Below are 21,719 nucleotides of genomic sequence, written 5' to 3' on the forward strand. Positions count from 1 at the left end.
ATATTGCAACAGGGAATTTCATACCTCCGCTACATCTTGCATTAAGATGTGCCTCCTTTTAGTTTTGAAACTAGCTCTTCCTGTTGGCTAGGTGTAATGCTGGCCACTACATTTGTATTGGAAAAGACAGCAACTAGTCAGTGCTTATTCATATTTTCAACATCACTCATCATGTTATAGTAATCAGTCTCCTGTCCTCATTTTCTGACTTCCAGACTGAGTTGTGCTGCAGACAACTTTCTACTTCTTTCCTCATAATCCCATATTTCTTTTTTGTTTGGCTTTTTATTTTGTGCTGAGTTGACATTTCAACTGAACTCCGGTCATAACCCTAAGAGCAGCTGAATGTTCAGCTTGGTGTCCATTTTGTATTTAGTTAGGGTTGTTTTTTTCTGCCTGTATCACTTCGTACTCATCTGTGTTAAATCTCCTTTCTTACTGTCATCCAGTTCCTCTGCTTCAAAGCCCTTTCATTACTCTTCCTGGTTGGAGCTTGTTTTGGCTACCCTCAATAACATGTCATCCCTGAACTGCCACCTGGCAGCTCGCCTGTTTGTCAGGTCATTTACGAACATTTTAAACAACACAAGTCACTACTGAACCCTCCTGCTGACTTAACCCCACTGTTAGAGCTAATTATTTACTTAGGCTTCTTAGTGACTTTTTCTAAGAGCTGCCATAGATCTGGGAGACAGGACTACCCCTAACTGCAAAGGAATCAGTACAGCTTTTACACAGTGCCTGTGCACACATACATGCTGGGAGAGAGGTTCTGAAATGAACCCATTTGCCTAAAAGTTAGAGAAGCCCTCACAGGAAAAAACTCTAGCTTTCATCATATCTTTGTAATTTCCAGGGCCACCTCCTTTGACTTTTTTTTATCTGAGTGAAAAACCTTAGTTTTGCTCTGCTTAAAACCAGTGGTGATGATTCTGTAGGTACAGGTGGCTCTTGAGCTACTGTTTGCTAATGTTAGATGGTCATTGAGTTGTGATGTCCATCAGCAGTACAACAGAGAGCACAGTGCTTGAGATGACCTTCACTGACTCCCACAAGGGATGATCAGGCTTTGTGCAGCCTTATGAGAAAATAAAGGAAAGTTTAAAAAAGAGTAAGTAGAGCTACATTCAGGAGTATCCTGTGCACTCACCAAATGAAAACAGTTTAAACTTCGGTGACTTGTGCTGGAGGGCTTTTGTCCTGCAAGAGCTAGCTACCCTTGCGTAACAGGCAATTGTTTTACAGTAAATCAGTCGCAAATCAAATGGTGAGTAGCTTTTGCTAGAAAATTTTGCTAAGCAAAACCCCCTGAGAGCAGGTTACTGGTTGGTTTCCCCCCCCCCCCCCCCTTTTCAACATATAAGAACAGAAAAATCTGCTCAGAGTTTTCTGAAAAGTCAAGTGGTGGAAAAACCAAGGGCAATAGGAACAAGTACCAGTAGGTCTTTCTTTGTACAGTGTTTTTTAAATGGCATTGGCGTTGGGTAGTAGAAGAACTGGTTTCTGGTATTACTGGACCTTTCCTGACACATGCATTTTGCATTAGATTTTAAAATTCTAACTGAAGGAGATGGGCAGAGTACAAAAATATTTTCTAACCTAAGAAGTGGTGGTAAAGCTTCCATATTTTCTACTGTACCCAGTGAACATAGGCAAGTTTCCATCACCTTTTGGTATTTTGACAATTATTTTTCTTGTGTTGATTCGTTCACCTTCTTCTCCTACCCACTAAGCAAGATTAGTAAACTTACTGTGAAACTACTAGAAATTCTAGAGCCTTTTCTCTAATACAAATTCCCAGCTTAAAAAAAAAAAGTGTAAGCCAACTGGCTGATGGAATCTTTTAAATTTTACACTGTGGGTACTGCCCAAGAAGAGAGTCATAAATACACATGTCCAAAACTATAAAGATTTATAGATTCCTGCTCTGGACCTTTGAGGGGAAAAAAGGTCATATCTCTAAACTTAGACTAGGCCTTTGTCAGATGTTTTCAGTGGTATTAAGCAACTCCTGCTTTCCAGTAAAGCTGGAAGAGCGAACAACCTTTGAAATTTGCTGCAATTGGAAATTGCCTCATGTTTTCCATTATAAATATTTTTCTTTTGTTTCTTGTATTTAAAAAAATTTCAGTTGCGGGCTGAGGTTTTCCATGTGAGATAGCTGTTTCAAATAAGTCCTGTTTTGAAGCTTCCTTAAGACTAACATATTTGTCTTACTGATTCAGTTTCCATCCTTCAAGAGGCATCAATATTTTTTTCTGTGACAGTGTCAAGTTGTACCTTCCTTCGGCACCTCAGGTTTACAGAACTTTATATGAACTTACTCTTTTGAGTATGCATCTGTGTGCACTAATGGTAAAGAAAATAGATTGCTAGTATTATATTGGCACTCCTGGGATTGTGGTTAAGAAGGCATTTGTAGAAGCTCTCAGAACAGTGGTTTTGACAAATGATTTACCTAATGGGATGAAGTTTCCTATGCTTGTTCTTATTCAGGAAGTGTCTGAGGAAAAATTTTTCTTCTCCCTGAATGGCATGTGCACTGTGAGTTTAATCAGTTGATTTTCAGTTTTTTATTTAAGCTTACAGGTTAATCAGTGGGGTTGGTTTGGGGGTGGGTTTCTTGGAATTGCTGTCATTTTCTGCATAGACAGAGCTTAAGGTCATGGCTCTATTCCTGCTGGTTACCTCTGCCAAGGACTTCAGTTCCTCCCTAGATGCTTTGTGTGGTGGGAAATTTGGGTTATTTTTTAACCTGGTTTCTTAAGAAAATTGATTTTGTCTGCTGTAAAATTTATATGATCATATTGTCTGTACATACAGGTGTCTGTCATTTTTGTCCTACTAACTCTTTTGAGCCTGCTGGTCAATTAAAAAAAAGACAGAAAGATAGAAGTCTTGAAAATAGGAAATTCCCTTAGTTTCATGAATATAATCACTAAGAAGAGGCAGATGCTGTTACTGCCACCTGAAGGAAAGGCTGAAGTCCCTCTGTATTCAGTGCAGAATACAGTGCTGAAGCTCACTGTGTTCAGTGACCAGAGAGTCAGTATGGGAGAAATAAATTATGAATGTTATAATCTTAGGAAGTGCTTCAATCAGAATTCATGCCTTATTAAACATCAGGGGGAAAAAAGCCTCTCTTCAGTCAAGATTCCTTTCCTGAATTCATTGTCTGATGTCTTGCAAGGCATAAACAGCATTTGAAGCTTTTCATTTGGCAAAGGCATTTAGGACATCTTTCCAGTGGTTCCTCTGGTGTTTATAAGGACTGAACTCATGCTGTGCTGTGGTTTTAACACAACCCGTGTTAAAAGTCAGTCCAATGCATTGTAGAAGTCCACTGGAAATCAGACTTTGTTACTGGCTACTTGTGAACTTCCTTCTTGCTTGTCCTGTGAACAGTCCTGATTCATGCAAATACAGATAGGTAAACATTGACTGGCAGGTAGTCAGGAATAAAAGAAATACAGAGATTACATCCATGGAATATTATAGCTGACGTTTACATACCTAAAACTCATAAAGAAGTAATTCATCAACCTTTATTAGGTCACATCCATATATTGGTATGACATTAGCATTGGTAACGTTGTGTTGTTATAGCACATGTGCAGAAAAGGATCAAATTACTGTAGATGTGTGAACCAAAACTCAAATTGTGATTCTTTTGGGAGTTTGGAGAAAAAAAGTATTGATTTAATATTATGCGTTTTGTATATGAACTTATATATGAGGTGCAGGTGGTTATAGGGGTAAAAAGGCAATACCTCATTTTATCAAGGAGACATTCAGATAAGGATTTAAGTGTCCAAGAATTTCTGTAGTAAATTGTAGTAACTGAAATAAATAAATAAATAGTGTATTGTATCCAGGATATACAAATGCCAAGTTTGAACCAGCGAAAAAGAAAAAGGATAAAATAAGAGCAGTTCATGGATTAGCTGTCCTTTGTGAAGTCAGAGTTAGATTAATAATATTAAAACCTCTCGTCTTACTATTGCTTTCTTTTTAGATTGAAAACAATATATTAGGTACAGTAGATCCAAATCGTGTGGTTTTAAGTACATTATTGTTTTACACCAAGGTGGATAAGAATTTACCTCAGTAAAAGAAGATCAAATCTCATTCCCTCATTTGTGTCAAAACAGCTGATTTTTTAAAACCCCTCTGCCTGATTCTTAATCTGAAGTGAAATTGGGCATGTATAGTATCCTGGCATTGCATCATCACCCTGAGCTCTTAGTGAAAGGTAAAAAATCCGAAAGTGTGAGATGATATCTTTGCTGTCAGTGTAACCCCTGCAATTTTTAAAGAAATTAAAAATGATGAGTATCCAAAGAAACACTAACTATAGTACTAGTTACTAAAGGAAAAGCCTTCAGTCATTTGCAAGAAGGAAGCCAAATGAACACAGGCTATACACAGGAAAGTTGAGATTTAAATTCACAACTGTATTTTTTTGGTTTTGTAGGGCCAGTTTTTTTTCTTTTTACTCCAACTTCAGCAGATCTAAAATCCTCATAAGCTAGCACATTCATTATAATTCACTTTAAAACATCCAATGATGGCCTGTGTGTTGAAGACAGGAAATAGTAGAAAAAGCAAAGAGCATATGATTTCTGAGAGCTTCTGTCTTCATAACAAAATAATAACCTAAGCATGCAGGAACCCCAAATCACCTATTTCTGCCCCAGGTAAACTAGAATTCTAAAATACTGTTTATAGATTTAAATAATATGGAAGGTTTCATTTTTTCCATTCTTTAGTCAATTCAAAAATAACTTTTCATGAGTGACAGATCTTTGCAATAAAAAAGCTTGTGAAGTTGTCTTGGTCTGAAATCATGTACTCCTGTGGTTACAGATCGATAGCACAGACAGTGTGCAACGTCTTCTTTAAATTTTGTAAAATGAGGAAACAGTTAACCTGCCTGCATAGCTAGCATCCAAAGGATATTACTGACACTGTGATGTTATTAGTTGATGGAAGGCAGAACTTTGGATTAACTGAAATGACCCAACAGTAAACTTCGCCTTGAAAGATGCTGAGGACCTGCTTGAGAAATTCTGGTCATTCTCAGCTTCTGAAGTAGTTGTGAGTTCTGCTCAGTTTTTGTTAGTGTACAGTAGTATTCATTCCCTGACATAAATTGTATCAGGGATTGTATATTAATGTATTTGAAGCATAGAAGTACTATACACAAATTGTATTTAGTGTTCTTAAAACACTTTGCATTTTTAGGGTAAAAGGTATTTTAACAAGACATGTAGTATTGCTTCAAGGCTTTTATTTTTGGTAATTGTCTGATCTTTTTTACATACCTGTATGACTCAAGAGCCTTAATATAATTTCCAAAAAGAGAAGACTTTATTTAGGAAGCAGTTCTAGATGTAGAATCCTAATATTTCAGTCTTACTAAAAGACAGAACAGAAATTATTTAAAAGCTGACAATCTTTCTGAAAATGCTATTCTTCAACTAAAGAGGTGGGTTTATCAAAGCGTCTGATATTTATTCGTAAATACATCTACTTCCAGATGACATTTAGGCCATCCCATTATCTTACCACTCAACATCTTAAATGTTAAGTAATAATCAAATCCTTAAAAGGTGATAAGGTATACTAACGTAAAGATGGAAGTTTTGTCTTTCAATGGCCATGTAAGTATTTGCAGCTTCTGAGGGAAAGAGGGACAGCTTTAAAGAAGGTTTAGGGGGTGGAGGTGTCTGTGTGTGACTCAGGGCCTGACTGATGTCTGGATGTGCCCTATGCACGTTCATTATCTCTTCTGGGAAAAGCAGAGTCTTTGTGAAAAGGATTTTTTGCTCCAGTCTTTGCCTTGCAGCACATGCTATAATGAATGCGCTCCATGACCAAAATCCAGGCATCAGTGTAAACGAAATCCTGGTAATATCTGTATTCACCTTCTGACCAACTTAAACACTGCTGTACGTTACAAATTAGGAGATTTCCAGTTTCTTGTGTATGTATGGGGTCGCTGCTTCAATTTTTTCAGTTTTAAACCTGTGGGTTTGTTTTCTGCCTTTTCTGTTTTAAAAGTAGACCTGTGTCTGCCTTTTTACAGAAGGAACCGTTGTTACTTCTGTTGTAAGACCAGAATTTCAAAGTGCCCGTGTTTTCTTCTGAGAATTTTTCTATCTTTCCACTTAACAAAGGCTGCCCTTGTGCAATGGGATCTATAGCTCTGCTTGGCTCTGTTTTGAAGAGAATGTATTAAGATGAATTTTGAATTATTTGTGTTCATAGGAACAAAACAGACTTACACAAATTCCTGTGGTAAAGACTCTGAAAGGGGCTGTAAAAACTGTCTGAGCAGATTGATATCACCTTGTTGAATGAGTAAGGGTTTAACATGGTTCATATTAGCTTGTCAAGCCACAGTGGCTATGTTTACATGAAAAACTGATGTTCTCTTGCCTTGTGTCCACATGTGTGTTTGGCTTACATAAAACCAGAGTGCACTCGGCTTCTTGGAGCATTTAGCAGGAGCACCAGACCAGACTTGTAGCATTCCACATCATTTGTGAGCATAAGATAAAGCCAATTTCAAGATCTGAGCAAGAATGCCCTTTAATCATGCTGCATACACATGGAAATCAGTGTCAGAAGCCAGATGTATGAAAGAAAAACATTTTTCTCCTTTAACTTTCTGTCTCCCTCAGGCATTCTTATCAATGACCCAAATGCTCAGCTTCACATCCAGAAGTTTTCCAGCATGTTGCTCTCATTTCATTTCTGAAATTTTTCTGCAAGTTTTCTTGCCCTCTCAGTATGTATTTCTTGTTCTTCATGTAAGCTAATTAAATGTGATGCTGATGATGCAGAGGACAGGATGTTTCACACAAAATGTTTCTCCAGATAGATGAGATTCACAAATGAGGATTACTGTCTGGCCTAAGGAGAATGGGAAAAAATTACATGAGACAAGTTTACAGCACAGTGGTGTTTTAGCGCGGAGGCAAAAAATAAATGCTCTACAAAATGGCTATGTCACTGGAAGTGTTAGGCATTAAGCAATATAGGAAAAGATTAACAAGAAGAGATAATTACTGTAATTTGGCAAGTAGATTAGGGGACATAAATAAAATAAGGAACGATATGAGCAAGTGCAATCACAAAACATAAAAGGCTGCATGTTATAGGAAATGAGTGTTGTTCTTCAGAAAAAAGGAAGAACAGTAGGCAGGGAAGGCAATAGAGTCATGCAGGTTTTGAGAGTCGGTTTCCTGCTTTGTAATAGATACTGCTGGTTAGCTGGGTTTAGTACAAGTACTGGAAAATTACCTGCCTTGTGAACAGTCACAGTATAGGAAGCTGGATGTTACTGAATGCATGCTGGAATAGTGATCAGAAATTACAGATAGATAGGGCATATATTTGTACATGTAGCTGATACCGTCTTAGAGCAGTTATTAATTTATTTTATCCACTTCATTGATGCATAATAAGAGAAGATGTGCATGGGTTTGTGATAAATATTCTGTTCAATTGAATTGTTTGGGAGATCTTCATCACTAAAGCAGAGTGGATTATAAAAGAATAGATCAGTATCTTAAATGCTGTCAAGCGCTGTGTAACATACCACCCAGGCTTCAGTGCAGAGAGGAATTTCCAGGGATCCTTACAATAAATAAATCCTAGGTTCTTTTTTAAATTTATTGGGTCCTATTGTTTCAGAGGAGAATACTGCTCACAGCATACCAGCACTCCAGTATTCTCTTTCTTTTTCTTCTTTATGCAAAAGTTTATAATTTCTAGCTCCTGTCCTCATGCTATGCCATTTTTACTTCCTTTGACACAGCTCTTCCAAGTCATCACATTTTTCCCTCGAAGTAAAAGAGCCAATGCCCAGTATTATTTTACTTGCTATTTAGAAGTCCCTTAATATATTCACAGTTCAGGTGGTTATAAATATATAGCAAAACAGGTAATGCCATTAAAATTGCCTTTCTGAAGAATAGGAATTTGAAAAATAAATTTCATATAGCAGATTCAACTTTCCTCCTTCACAGTTCATGGCAAGGAGAAATGGGGATAGTGCATGATTTAAACAAATTGCTGGGTTTATGTTGCCATCTCAAACCAGTGCAGGATGGAAAAGTTTTACAATTCAGTTATAGCTGACTTTTTCTTCAGCCAAAATCTTGTTTTGTCATAGTTGTGACGAGTCTCCAGCCCCTTTCACATTTGCTTTTCTTTCTGAGATCCATACAGAAGAAAATTGAAGGAGGTTAGGCTACGTGGTCTTTCTCTTGGCGTCTTAATTAATTTCTTTAATCTTCATTTATACAGTTTTCAACTTCTGTGGAAATGAAAACAAAACAGGACTGCACAGTGCTCTCTTTATTTACTTATCTGCCCATGTTGCTTATCTTATCTACCTTTTCTGTTCAGTGGTGTTTGCTGCTGCTCTATTTTTCTGGGTTTCTTTCTTACAACTTTTCCTGGTTGTTTGGGAGTTTCATTTGCTGTTATTTCCTTATTGCATCTAATTCTCTGTGAAAATCTTTTCTGATGTTTCTTTACTTCTCACTCAGGTTTCTCTTAATTTGTTTCCAACCTTTAAGAAATAAGCAAAATGCTTTGGAAATTATTTAAGTCTCCTTTCTGCAATGGATGTGCTTCCTACCCTCTCATTCAATTCCTCTCTCTGCAGTGTAGCCTGAAATACTGGACTGTGAAAGTTCTTAGGGACAGGAACCATGCCCTCCTGTTTAAACTGTGAGGCATCTAGCAACTGATTCAGGGTTTCTTATATCTGTTTCCTGTAAATATTCTTTAATAAATTATTGTTTAGTAAAAAAAAATTAATATTATTAATTGGAATTAATACTAGTAAGCAGTACCTTTTGAGGGGGAGGGGGAAGGATACACCAAAGATCTTCTTTTGGTAGCATAAGAAGAGTCTCTAAATTCAGTTATTCTGTCATTTGTTATGGGTTCTCATTATGATCTGCCCCAACTAAGTACAGTACTTTTGCAATACATGTTGCTTTGGTGATTTTTTTGCAGAAAAAATAAGGGTGGCATCAGTTCAGTAAGTTGCAACACAAAAGAAACATTTGTCAGAAAGTTTTAGCCTTAAAGAGAATCACATTCTTTTTATAGCCTGTGGAACTTTTCATATTTTCTTTTTGAACCTGATAGTAGTGTATTATGAGAAACAATTCTATATTAAGACTTTGAAATAGTTTGAAACAGTTTGAAATATATTGCTTTTATGCTTTTCACTTTCGTTTCATGTTGTCAGAATGAATAAGCGACCCTAATTTTATACTGTTCTATGGAGTGATATTGTTGACACCAGTTAAGTTAACCTGTACACTTTGAAGCCTCTCTGATAATTTCTGTTGGCTAGCTTGGACTTCTCCTCAGGTTTGTGCCCTGAGGTCTGATGGAGGTGCCAGAGGGCAATCTGTTGTGCTGGGCTGCCTGCCTGCCCAGCTGTCTGCTGTTAGCCACAGGTCAGTTTATGCAAGTGGGTCCTGTCACCCAGAGAAGAAAGCAGCGTGGTGCCTGTTGTAGGCAGAGTGCTTGTATGCCCTGTGGTACCACTGTGTGACTTCAAGTGTCCCGTCAGCTGGGTAATAAGTGTTACCCTCCCGTGGCGGTGCTTCTTCAGAGAATGTGAGATGTGAGGATGGTGAAGAACTCCCTTTTCCAGCACTGGCAGCCCAGGTGTTCACTCACACAACACATCAGTAGAAATCTGGCAGTCCCCTTTATGCAGAAACTTTCTGTGTGTAAAGACTCATTAAGCAAGGGAAAAATCCTTTCAGTCTTGATTTATCAAATACAGAGGAAATACTAATATTTTCAAATTTTTATGCTATCATATAGCAGTAAGAAAAACTTGATACTGCAAGAGTATCTGTTCTTTCTCCCTCAAGGTTTGAGTACTGTCAGTGAAGGGATGAAAAGAAACATATTCTAATGTAATTATAGGGCTAACCATTTATTAATCTCATGCTTCTTGAGTTACTTTCTTTGAGAAGGAGTAGAATCCTGAGGACAAAGCTCTTATCCCCATAGATCTTTCAGGATTGAATCACTCTAGCTATGGTTTGCATGTAAGTCTGGTAGATTGAAGTCTGCTAGAACCTAGAATCTGTACACTTAACGCATAAGTATAACCACTTTGTCTAAAATGGCTAATACATTATAGACATCTGCTTCTTTCTTACAATTTTACCTGCAGCAAAATACAGAAGTTGGAATAACTCAAACATAATATTTATTAGCACTTACAGATGACTTCATCCCACAGTTTTTGTACTATTCTATGAATATTATTAAATTCCTGTGTACTTCAGTATAAGCATCTGAACATTATAGGTGGGCAAGCAGAGAAGCAGAATGGTTGAATTAACATGCTAGAACATACAGAGTCAGCAGAAGAACTGAAATAAAGCTCAGTAAGTCTGACTTGCAGTTTTCTGCACATTCTGTGAAACTAGAATATATTCTGGTTTTAGTATTTGCTCTTTACAGTGATTATTTCTTATTTTTTTCCAGTCACTAGTCAGGACAAGCTCAGAGGTATTTACTCTGAACCTCTAGTAGGTCAAGGAAAAAAAGATGGTATCATCCTTTCAGCTCTAATGGCCAGATGCTGAGTCTGAGTTTGACCAGGATTCTTTCTTCAGATAAGTAGATTTGGCATAGTTTTCCCTCCGGGTCTATTTGTGATTGTTTGGGTTTTTTTCCCGTACACTGAATAATATAGGTGCCTCAGATTGTATCTCTTAGCTGAAAGCATACATTTCTGTTTTACCAGTCTTGGAGTACAAGTCATCCTAAGTAAAAGTTGTTTCTTTAAAAATATAATGGAAATTTTTTTGGACACACTTCCCTTTGTGATAGATTTGAGTGGACAAGCAATATGTTAATTATGTTTGCCTTAAATGGGCTATTACAAGAAAGGGAAGAAAATACTGTCTCCAACCTAGCCTGTCCAATTTTTCAGTACAAATGTTCTGTTATTTTACTGCTAAGCTTTGGGTTGCTGATCGAAGCACTATGCTAAGAGTTCTGCCAAGCATCACGTTGTTTGTGTGATAGGAGGGATTTGGTTACAGTCAGGCAAGTCTGAAAAAAGGTAAACTGACAGCAAATCTGGGATCATGGTTGGTAAGGCAGCTTTTGTGGTCACGTGCTTTTATTTGATGTGGTTCCTTGTGTCTCTTGTGCCAAATGGTGTAATGTACTAAAGTGATGAAACTGCAAAAGAAAAAAAAGTCAACTATTTACTTCAGCAACAAAGGAGAAAGAGAACAGGGAAAGAGATCAAAGCCCTTAACATGTCTCTCAAAATACTAAAAAAGAGCAAAAAGAAGGGAATTTCTTTCCACATGCTTGACGCTACTCTTGGATAAAGCCATCATGAGTAATAAACCCTTTAAATGCCCATGTCAGTCTGCAGTGTGCTTCAGTTTCAAAATAAGGCAGGTATTACAGAGAGTTAAAAAGGGTGTATTTTGGTAAAATAAAAGGCTGTAGTCTATAAAGTCTAAAGTCTACTTCCCATCACTAGTACATAGATTTGACAATGCTTTAACACTGGCCACACTGAGAGAAAAGCTCGCAGTTACTTTAAACCCCTATAAAAGGTCTTCCCATTCAGAGGCAAGTTTTTAAATTGTTTACATTTTCAAAGTTAGGAGAATCTATAACTCCATCATTCACAATCATTGAACTTGTCATTTCCCTATTTTCTATGTGTTTTGCAGAAAGAATATATTGGAGTTAGAAATGTTGAGTGCAGTCAATGTTATGTACCATTTTCTTCTGGTATAAAGCTCTTTAATGCTATGTCACACTGCATTCAGGATAAGTATGATCGTTCTTACAATTCTGGACCTCCTTACCCAAATACACATTTTCTACTCTCCCTAAAAAAAACTAAGCTCCTATGGGGTAAGGTACCTTCTTTTAAGAGTGTAACTTTTCTGTAGATGTTCTTTTCTTTGTGATACTTGTTTCATAGAAAAGCTTATGCAATTTTTTGAAACAGGGAATCGGAACAGGTAAGGCGGGGAGCACAAAACATAAACTGTATTATGTGTGCACAGGTCCTTAGCTGTAGTAGCATAACCTGTGTTAGCACATAACTTTTTAAACTGTGATGTAGAGGTAGTCTGAAATAATCCTCATTTTTCAGACTTAGCTCAAAAGTTTCCCAGCAATCTAGAGAAACCTGCATTTTTTTCTCTTTGGAGAAAGAGGGAAGCAAAATGAATTGCAGGGAAGAGATGATATGAAAGAAAGAATTTAGGGGAACTAGGCAGGCCCAAGAGTTGTAGGGAAGGGGGTAGAGATGGGAGTAAGAGCATCTGTCTACATGCCTGTAAGTGTGCCTTACTAAAACACCCAGTCTTATGAGCTTGAAACTTGGAAGTACCGTTCTTCTCTAACGAAGTGATGCTTTTAAGGAAGGATAAATAACGGCTTCCTTACACATAAATACTCAAGAACAAAAACAGTCACTTCTCTAAAATTGTGAATTAATGCTGTGCCATTTTTTGAGGATCATTTCTTGAGAAAGGCATTTTAATTAATTATACCTTATCGAAAAATGGGAAAGAATTTTGCATGTCGGCCTGAATAAATAGATCCATTGAGAGACAGAGCAAGTCACTTGGAATGCATCAGTCAACAGCAGAAATGTAAACATACTCCAGCTACACTTTCTGAACTTGTATTTCAACGTCACAGAACAAAACTTCTGTTAATGCAGGCTGACTGCTGCACTTGTTGAATTCAGTAGTAAGTTCCTTACAAAATCCAATTTAATTCACAGACCATGGATCAGAACCACATTGTGTCTGACTCTGGAAACCCAGGAGGACAGGGCCTTGCTGCAAAGGAGTCTCTGCTCTGTCTTGAAATGAGATGTATGAAGTTGGTTTGCAGAGCTGAGTAGGTTTAGAGTAAGAGCAAGCAAATAAAATTCTGAGGCCAACAGGTCTCTGTTCCAGCATGTTTGTACAACCTTATCTCTGAGATAGGTAGATCTACCGTGTATTTAATCTTCATCTGGTACTAGTCCAAATGATATAGCATCCCCTAAGACTGTTGCTTCGTGAATTGTTAAAATTACAGAAAATACCAGACTGTTAGAATTCTAGCCTTTAAAAAGTAGCAGTTTATTGGAAAAAACGGTGTGAAAATCAAACACAATTCGATTGATTGTGCTCATACTAGCCTTACTCTGGCAGCTGTAGGGGATCAATTGTCTTTGTTTAAAAACAAATAACTTCCTCATCATACTTCTTGATGGTTTTTGTTTAACATTTTTTGTTGTCTTGATAAAATGAACATGGGGGGCTTTTGTAAGGTGTGCAAAACACTGATACAGAGAAGGAAAGCTCAATTGCAGACAGAGGTGTTTAAGATCTATGCTCCAAGAGGCCCAACTCTCTGGAAAGCAGATCTGACGTACAGCAGTATTTAGTTTGTGCTGGTGAAATACTCTGGCAAATGAAATGCCCTTGACTACAAAAGGCTTCTTACAGCACTTTGTTTGGCATTTTTTCTCTTGCTTGGACTATGAGGTACCTCAAAAAGCAGCCTTAGATATTGAGCTGCATGGTGACATTCCCTTGCCTAATTGTCTCCATTTTGAACCTTTTCAGGTCCTTCTGTGACATTGTGTAAGTCTCTTCTTTCTTCATTTACAGGTTTATTGTAAGTCAAATGAATTATTACAGCCTCTTGTCTGGTCTCAGGGTTGTGAGGTAGTGCAAATATGTTCCTTTAACATGACAGAGACACTGTAGTACAGCATAGTCAAATCAAACTCTGAGCAATAGCTTCTTTACGTGTTTAAAAATAAAAGGTAAATATCAGTTTAATAAGGCAGATTCATCTTAATTACTAAATGTTTATAGACAGTTTTGAGATGGTCAGAGGCAAGGTCCTGTGCAAATGCAGTATTTTATTAAAATATTTAATAAGCAGATTCTCTGACACAATAGAGGGAACAAAGAAGCCTGTCCACTCTTAATTTTCCCTACCCATAATGGTTTCTACAGAACATAAATTACATATTGTATAGCTTTATTCTGTTTTCAGAGGATAATTATACTAGAAATTCCAGCCTTCTTTCTGTGGAGGGACCTCTTTCTCAGAAACCACACCTTTTAGCAGTCTGTTTTTCATTTGAAAAGGGCTGGATTTCCGTTTATGTCAACACATTTTTACGGGATGGCTACTTTCAAGAGATGGATACAGGTAAAATGGGAAACCCTTGCTCACAAATCATAATAATTCAGTCTGGAAGATATATTATAAGCTGATGATGTAGGAGTGGAAGATTTTTTTTTGCATGTGTAGTCTGTTAGCGATGCCTCTTAATTTCATACCTGCTATTGTAACTGAGAGAGAAGCCTGTAATTCCTGTAGCAGTCATCTGAGCATTTTCAGTGGTATGTCCATAGTGCAAGGGAACTTGGACTTGGTGTCAGATGAGGCAAGGCAGGATGCAAAATGGACAGTACCAGTTGCTCTGTGTATGAGATTGGAGGCTTTTATGGATATATTTACATAACATTTAAGGAGTTCAATAAACTGAAAGCCAGGATCTTAAAATAAGGTTCACAACCCACTTGTAACATACGAGGAGGGACAAGTCTTCCATTCTCCAATGTTAGAAATGAATGGACCCCCTATATTTTCAATTTTGTAAGAACAAACTACTGTTTCAGAAATGTTCCAACTTTCTAATCATCTCATAGTCACACTTCACTGCTTTCAACCATCCACAAGTTGCAAAATTATATTCTCATGTGAGTAATTTTAGTAAGGGGGTAGCAGCAAGAAAACTGAATTCTGTTTAAAAAAATCCCATTGAAGTCTTACTTCTGCGGGAAAAGTTTGTTTGTGTTTTTATGTAGCTGTGGTGTACTCAAGGCTTCTTTTTTCATCATTGCATATGCAAAATCCAGACCTGCAGAGCTGTTCCATGTGGTGAACAGTCTGCTAAACCCAGACTGTTTTGCCTGAGTAGCAGATTTCCATATACCTCATTATGAGTTTGGGATTTTTTTGATTTATGTAGGCTCTGTTCCTTCAAAGGGATGTATGACTGTAGACTTTATACCTACCAAAGTGATTTCTTATCAAGTACTGAGGAAAATAAAAGGCCAGATCCCATTGGAGAGTAAGAGCCTTATTTTGCAGAGAACTTATCTTTCTAGCCAGTGTAATTTGTCATGGAAACAGCATGTAAACAGGAGGCCATACAAAGTAACTTAGCTCTTGAAGCTTTTTAATGGTGTCCAAGATGGTTCTGGATTGTTAGTGAATGATGTAATCCACAGTGTGTAATGCAAACTTTGATTTGGTAAGGGACTATAAAGAAAGATTTAGGTCAGTACTGCTAGAAGGAAGTAGCATGGACTTTACCTAGTTGTTGCCTTATACAGCCTGATTTAAATAAGTGTTAGATCTTTCCACACCAAAGAAGCCATTATCCTGAGTAATAGCAGGTGTGCTTCAGTCTTCTGCCCTTTGATAAAGGCAAATGGTTAAGCTGCCTAAATACATCTCTGAAGTTACCTTATTTCTGTGGATTCCTACCATTCAGATATCCAGTATGTTCATGGACAGAATTAATATCCTTGTTTTTATTATTTCCTACTGGGGATGAACAAAATCACAGAATCATGGAATATAATCATAAACCAATGTAGATTGGCAAGAAGAGGCTTATCTGGCCAAGCCGCTGCTCAGAGGCGGGCAGCTCGTGCCAGTTGTTCAGCTGAGCTTTGAGCACCTCTGAGGACAGAGCACCACTGAGCCCCACTTCAGAGAAACCTCTGACTCCATCATCTCTATAATTTTCCATTAAATAATTGAAGGCTTCAGTATGCCTTCAACTTCCCTCCTCAGTACCCCCTCTCTGCAGTGTTCTCTGAAGACTGAGCAAACCCATTTCTTTCAGCATCCTCCTTACATCATCATGTACCTGGTAATCTTTCTGATCCACTACCCCTTTGATTAAGTAGGTTAACATCTGTGTTCTATTGGGAAATCCAAAACTGGAGTAGATGATGTGATTGATATTTGCATCTGGCTGTTTATTACTCCTCAGTCCCAATTATTTTGATTATTCTTAGCTGATTTGACTGAAGGTGGTTTTTGGAATAGCTGAGAACTTCAAATCCTCTCCTCCCCCACTGACAAGATTTTTGAACTACAGTACTGCACATCTTACTGATGAGGACTAAGAAGCAGAACTGTTCACAATGAAAAAGCTATTTCCTGGGAGAATGTTTTGCATTAGTGATACTCTTGATTTAAGTGGTTCATTTACAGTGGGTCATGGTATAACCTGTTTTTATAGATGGTATCACTCAGTACTTTTTATTATCACCACAGCATAAAATGCGCTTCCTCGTGGCCCTCTGACTTTAAGCATCGGGAAAGAGGACTGTGTAGAAATAATTTTCAAATCCCAGGGACTGTACATGTAACATACTGTTAAATTAACTTCTTTCTCTAGTGCCCTTGGAGGATCATCCGCCCTTCACATCCCAGCCTTTCCTGGTGGAGGTTGTCTCATTGACTATGTACCCCAAGTATGCCAGCTGCTAACAAACAAGGTAAGCTGCTAGAGACAATCAGTTTTCCTTTCCTTTATGCACTGTACTGCGTTTCCACAGACATCGTTATTCTTCTGCCAGGTATTCTTAAGCAAGGCATACTTAGGCTGAACTACACAGGGACTACATACTTAGGCTGAACTATACTTTCTTGGTAAGAGCTGAGCACCTAAGCACGACATTGAATAGAATTACTCCTTTAGGTAAACAAGTGAGTTTGGGATCAGATCCTGGAGCAGTTTTTTTCTTAGTGCCACATGTTATGATTTAGCATAAAATGTTATTGTATTGTACAACACGGCATTGTAGTATACTGGTTTTTAGTAAATACAGATATGTAGTTTGCATATTATTTTTCTAGTTGCAAGTTCTCATACCCCAGTCATTATTGTAGGTTTTGAGTACTTTCCGTGATTTTTCTTCTCAGATGTTTCCTCCAGATGAACTGAATCAGCAGTTTCTTTGGATGTTTATACAGTAATAGCTACTTAAGGTTGCTGAAAAGGTTGTGTTCCAGTTAGCTTACTGTTTGAACAAAAAAGAATGATTATAGTATTTTGAAAGTTTCTCCATTATTTAATTGTAGTTTTCAAAAGAAGGCTTAGGGGTCAACATCTAGAAATTTGCGTATTATAGACTTCCTATTTGTATATTATTTTTACCTTCAATTGTCTAAATGAAGAAAAGAATTTTGTCTTTTAGAAAAAGTTCTTCAGATAGTATTTCCATAATTTTGCTGGAATCCATCATTAGAGTTGTTTTTGTTGTGGTTTTCTGTTAAAATTACTTTTTGTTTTTAAAATCTGCAAGTACACAGTACTGTTTTTATCCTTTCTTAAACAAAGTCACTTAAGCAAACTTATCGTATGTTTTCCTCTTCCCAAAATAACATTTCAGATCCTACACAAAGCCTTCAAAATAATCACAGTGTTTTATAAAATAAAATGTTTCAATTTATAAACAGAATTTAAGTTATACAAGACAGCTCTCAGCAATGGTTGTGTCAAGACTTTTTCAGTAATTTTAGGAAAGCATTTGCCAGCCAAGGAATTCTAGTATTGCCATAGCCAAGAAAATACTCTTCCTGTTCTTTTCAGTGGGGGAAAAAAGGTTCCTAAAATGCTAGGTTTTGTTCTGGATAGCAAAGGAATTTACGCAGGGAATCACATATAGAACCATACCATAAGTACTTCCAAGTCACCAGTTGTAAACCAGATGTCCTTGCAGCCCGATGACACATGCATTGTTTCTGTTATGGGTCAAACCCTGCTCACACTGTTCTCCTAAGTAAAGCCATGCAAATCAACAAAAAAACATCCATGGTGTGAGGAGAATTTTGCCTTAAGTCTCCAAATTTAGCATTGTTGGATTTTGTCTGTGCCAGGATGGAATTCTTTCAAAACCCAGAATGCCTCAGAAATTGATGTTCGCAGTTGAGTAGGTGGCTCCCTGAGTCAGCATGAAACCAGTGAAAGAGCTTAGTGTTCAGAAGATTTTGTTGGAGGTGCAGTCTTCAGAAACCACCAAAGATCAGTTGTGAAAGATATTTGATATTTACTTCTCTTTTATAAGCAGAATGTTATTTTGACACTTAGCCTGCTGTCAGTTCAGATAACTGATTTGCCTATCACAGCTTTCCACTCAAACTTCAGTAAGGCAAGGCTGAGCATTTCTTTCTTCCAGTCTTTGTCTTGTGTGGTTAAACAGTGCTTCAATCTATTGTGAAAGTCTGAGTTTCACTCAGAAGTGACTGAAGATATTTCTTTACAAGATATTCTGTGTGCAAGATCCAGAGTTTGTTTTAAAGGCATTTTAGGATTCTTTAGGGAAATCATGCTAAATATAGGATTCAGAACTACTGCTATGTAAAACATAAATCTTCCTTAACAAGAAATGTATGACAAACTGGGCTTTTGCGTTTTTAATCTTTTTATATCTCTGGATTTGTTTTCTTTCTTTTTTAAGGTACAATATGTTATTCAGGGATACCATAAGAGAAGAGAGTACATTGCAGCTTTCCTGAGTCACTTTGGAACGTAAGTTTTCTTTCGATCCATTTTTTCTGTAGCGTGGGGGAAACTCATTTTCTACTCGTGGTTGTGTGGCTGCTGTCCACTGGATAAGATGAAATCTAGTCATTTTTCACAGAAGGATGTGTGTAGATTGTCTCTCTGTAGCAGTACTGGAATGTAGTTCAGCATTATTTCACTTCAGTGCCAGTTGCCAATCTGATTTTTCTAGAAAATAGGTGATGATGGGAAGGGGACAGAAGGGATTTTCTCCTTGTGCAGAAGAAGTGTGTTTGTTTCTGAATAAATTACTGGAGGGGTCTTACACTAATAGGCAGTGACTGAGGTGGGAGAATGGAGAAGCAGGTACAGTTCCAAGCCTTGCAAGAGCCAGAAACCACTGCTCAGAGTAAAGGCAGAACTGGGACACTAGCTGTTCCCACCATCAACCAGTATTTTGTCTCTCAAGGAAAGAGGCTCTTAGGTCATGTTGCATTCCTGCAGATGAAAGGTCCATGGCCAGGCATGATGACAAATTAGCTTCAGAAATCAATTAATCAGGGCTTCCTTGGCACTGTGAAAGGTTGGCACTTTGGTTTCCTGCCAAAATTCTGACTTGAGCCGGAGTCCAAGCCTTTAGCTAATCGTGATGAGGGGTTTCTGCTTCCAAGGGGTGATGCCAGTGACATGGATATGTGGGAGCCCTTCAAATCTCAGGTCTCTCAAGTGAGGCTAGGAAACCAAGTGACTTCTAGCATGCACCCAAATTTAATACAACGATAAATAGGTGACAATGACTTGAACTGGACATATGAGTAGACAGTCAGTGCAAGCTCAGTCTTTAGAAAAACATTTCCTTTTCTTCTGAGAAAACTACATTCTAGAAATGGCCAGGTGTGTGCCTATGATTATAGGACATCTGCATTTGGTTCATGAGTTCTGGTACTGTTTGAGACTTAGAGAATACCAGCTTCTGATGGTTGAAACTTTTAATCCATCTATCAAACAAGTGTTCTGTATGGAATTTTTTGTTATGATCTCATGTTTTGTATTTTTTTATATACTCTTTCCAATTTTCAAATTTAAACTCTTCTCACCCTGCTTATTTCCAGTTTTACTCTCTCACTTCCTACAGAAATAACAAATAATCTTAATTTGAGTAAGATACAGGGAATTTGTGTGTCTACAGTTTTTATCAATTTAGGATGCAGATGTAGTAGCAGGTATCCTTTCATTTAAAAGTGTATTTTAAACTGAAAATGGCCTGTCTTTGAGTAAAAACCTCCAATACCACAGCATAATTAAGATGATTACCAAGATTAAAAATTTAATCTAATTTACAATTAGCTAGAAAATTGTAACTGTTAATAAAGCAAATACTGGAAGTTTCTGAACAAACAAACAAAAATAAAAATCCCTGTATTACAAAATTTACATATTCATCATTCAGTATTAGAAGATAAAAATTGTATTCATTTTTTTGTTGTTTTTTGGTTGATAGTGGTGTGGTGGAATATGATGCAGAAGGATTCACAAAGCTTACTCTGTTGCTGATGTGGAAAGACTTTTGCTTCCTTGTTCACAGTGAGTAACACTTTGCCTCAGGCATAAATGTCTATCCTCTTGAAGATACAAGTTCAAAAGGGAAAATGTACAATTACAGGAAACAATTTAAAAGTTTTAGCTATTTTTATCCAGTGCTTAATCTATTTTTGATGTGACTTAGAAAACACAAAATCTCAATTGTATCTGGAGAAGGGGAGAGGATGAACACCAATAGGGAAATGTTGGCTTTACAGAATGCCAAAAGTGTCCTGGGAATGTTTTGTGGTATTTTGACTCAAGATTAAGTTCACTGTTGTAACTTGGCCTTTCAAAAGTGTCAGTGATGAGGACTGTTGTTATTATACTCAGCCCAGGAATACCTAAAATCATCTGTAACTGTAAGGAATTAATGCATTGATAACAACTGTAAAGACACTTTAACATAGAGAAAATATATTACATAAGAAACAACAGCATATTGTCATTAGGATCCAAAAGTTATTCCTAGACTGAAACTGTGTAGGCAAAACTGTCTTAACAATGTAGCTAGGTTTGCTGTCATTTAAAATTTTTAAATAAACATTGCATTGTTACCAAAAAGACATTCTTAATTTAAATATATAGGAATTACTCCATGTGGAAATTAGTAAATGTGGCTTTGATACTGCCTTTTACATACTACCTTAAGTTACAGTTTCTGTTTTCCTTGTGTTAAGGTGAAATAAACAGATACCAAAGATATTTTGATCTGGGGAAATTTGGTCATGTTACCCTTTAGATTTGATGGTTAGACTTCTTATTTATGTTTAAAATTATTACATTGCAATCTGGGCAGCTGCAGCATTGGTGTTTGACAGCATTCTAGCACTGGAGTCTTCCATGTTACGTAATTTTTTATTGTGGTCTAGCTTTTCATGTGGAAAACTAATGCTGTCTTAATGACATCATAGAAATTTCTCCCAGAGTTCTTAACGCGGGAAGTCGGGATTGCCGTTGTTCAGAGCAGTCCTTCACCCTGTGTTGTATTGGAGTTCATGAAAAATGGTCTCACTAATCCCTTTCCTTACGTCACCTAAGATTACCTTACCATACATTAATGACCTTAAGAGGTCTAGAAAACTCAAACCTGAAATTAAAACACTTCTGTCATATTATTATGGTTTCCGTTGGGGGGAAAACAGAGAATTAGAATTAAAGTGGTATCTTTGGGAATATTATCCTCATGAAGTCTTTACTTACATTTCAACTACAATTGAGAACTGGTCACTGGACACTTGTCGTCTATGAGATGACACTTCTTTATGTACAGCCTTCTTGAAGATTTCCTACCTTTCTTACTCCCCCACATATTTGGATTAATTTAATCAGTGTTAAAATTCCTGTGGATTTGATTTGTGCTGTGGGATAATATACCTTAATACATGTTGAATCACTTAGATTTCAGGGGAATCAAAATTCAAATTTCTGCTAAATAACAGAGCAGGTTTTAACTGTGTAATATTCATAGTATTCAATTAAACTGGCACGAAAGCTACAA

The 21,719-nt window shown here is 37.2% G+C and overlaps 1 protein-coding gene across 2 annotated transcripts in view; it reads left to right on the forward strand.

Annotated features, from left to right (window-relative positions):
* BABAM2 (BRISC and BRCA1 A complex member 2) overlaps positions 1 to 21,719 on the forward strand; it is a 173,198-nt gene that overhangs the window by 107,862 nt on the left and 43,617 nt on the right. For both annotated transcript variants that reach the window (XM_032102780.1, XM_032102779.1), the window contains exons 8-10: positions 16,529 to 16,628; positions 18,594 to 18,664; positions 20,139 to 20,221. In XM_032102780.1, coding sequence (XP_031958671.1) covers positions 16,529 to 16,628; positions 18,594 to 18,664; positions 20,139 to 20,221 — 254 coding nt within the window. The remainder of the gene's footprint in view (positions 1 to 16,528; positions 16,629 to 18,593; positions 18,665 to 20,138; positions 20,222 to 21,719) is intronic.

The sequence above is a fragment of the Corvus moneduloides genome, chromosome 3 (assembly GCF_009650955.1).
Source record: "Corvus moneduloides isolate bCorMon1 chromosome 3, bCorMon1.pri, whole genome shotgun sequence".
Taxonomy (NCBI): domain Eukaryota; kingdom Metazoa; phylum Chordata; class Aves; order Passeriformes; family Corvidae; genus Corvus; species Corvus moneduloides.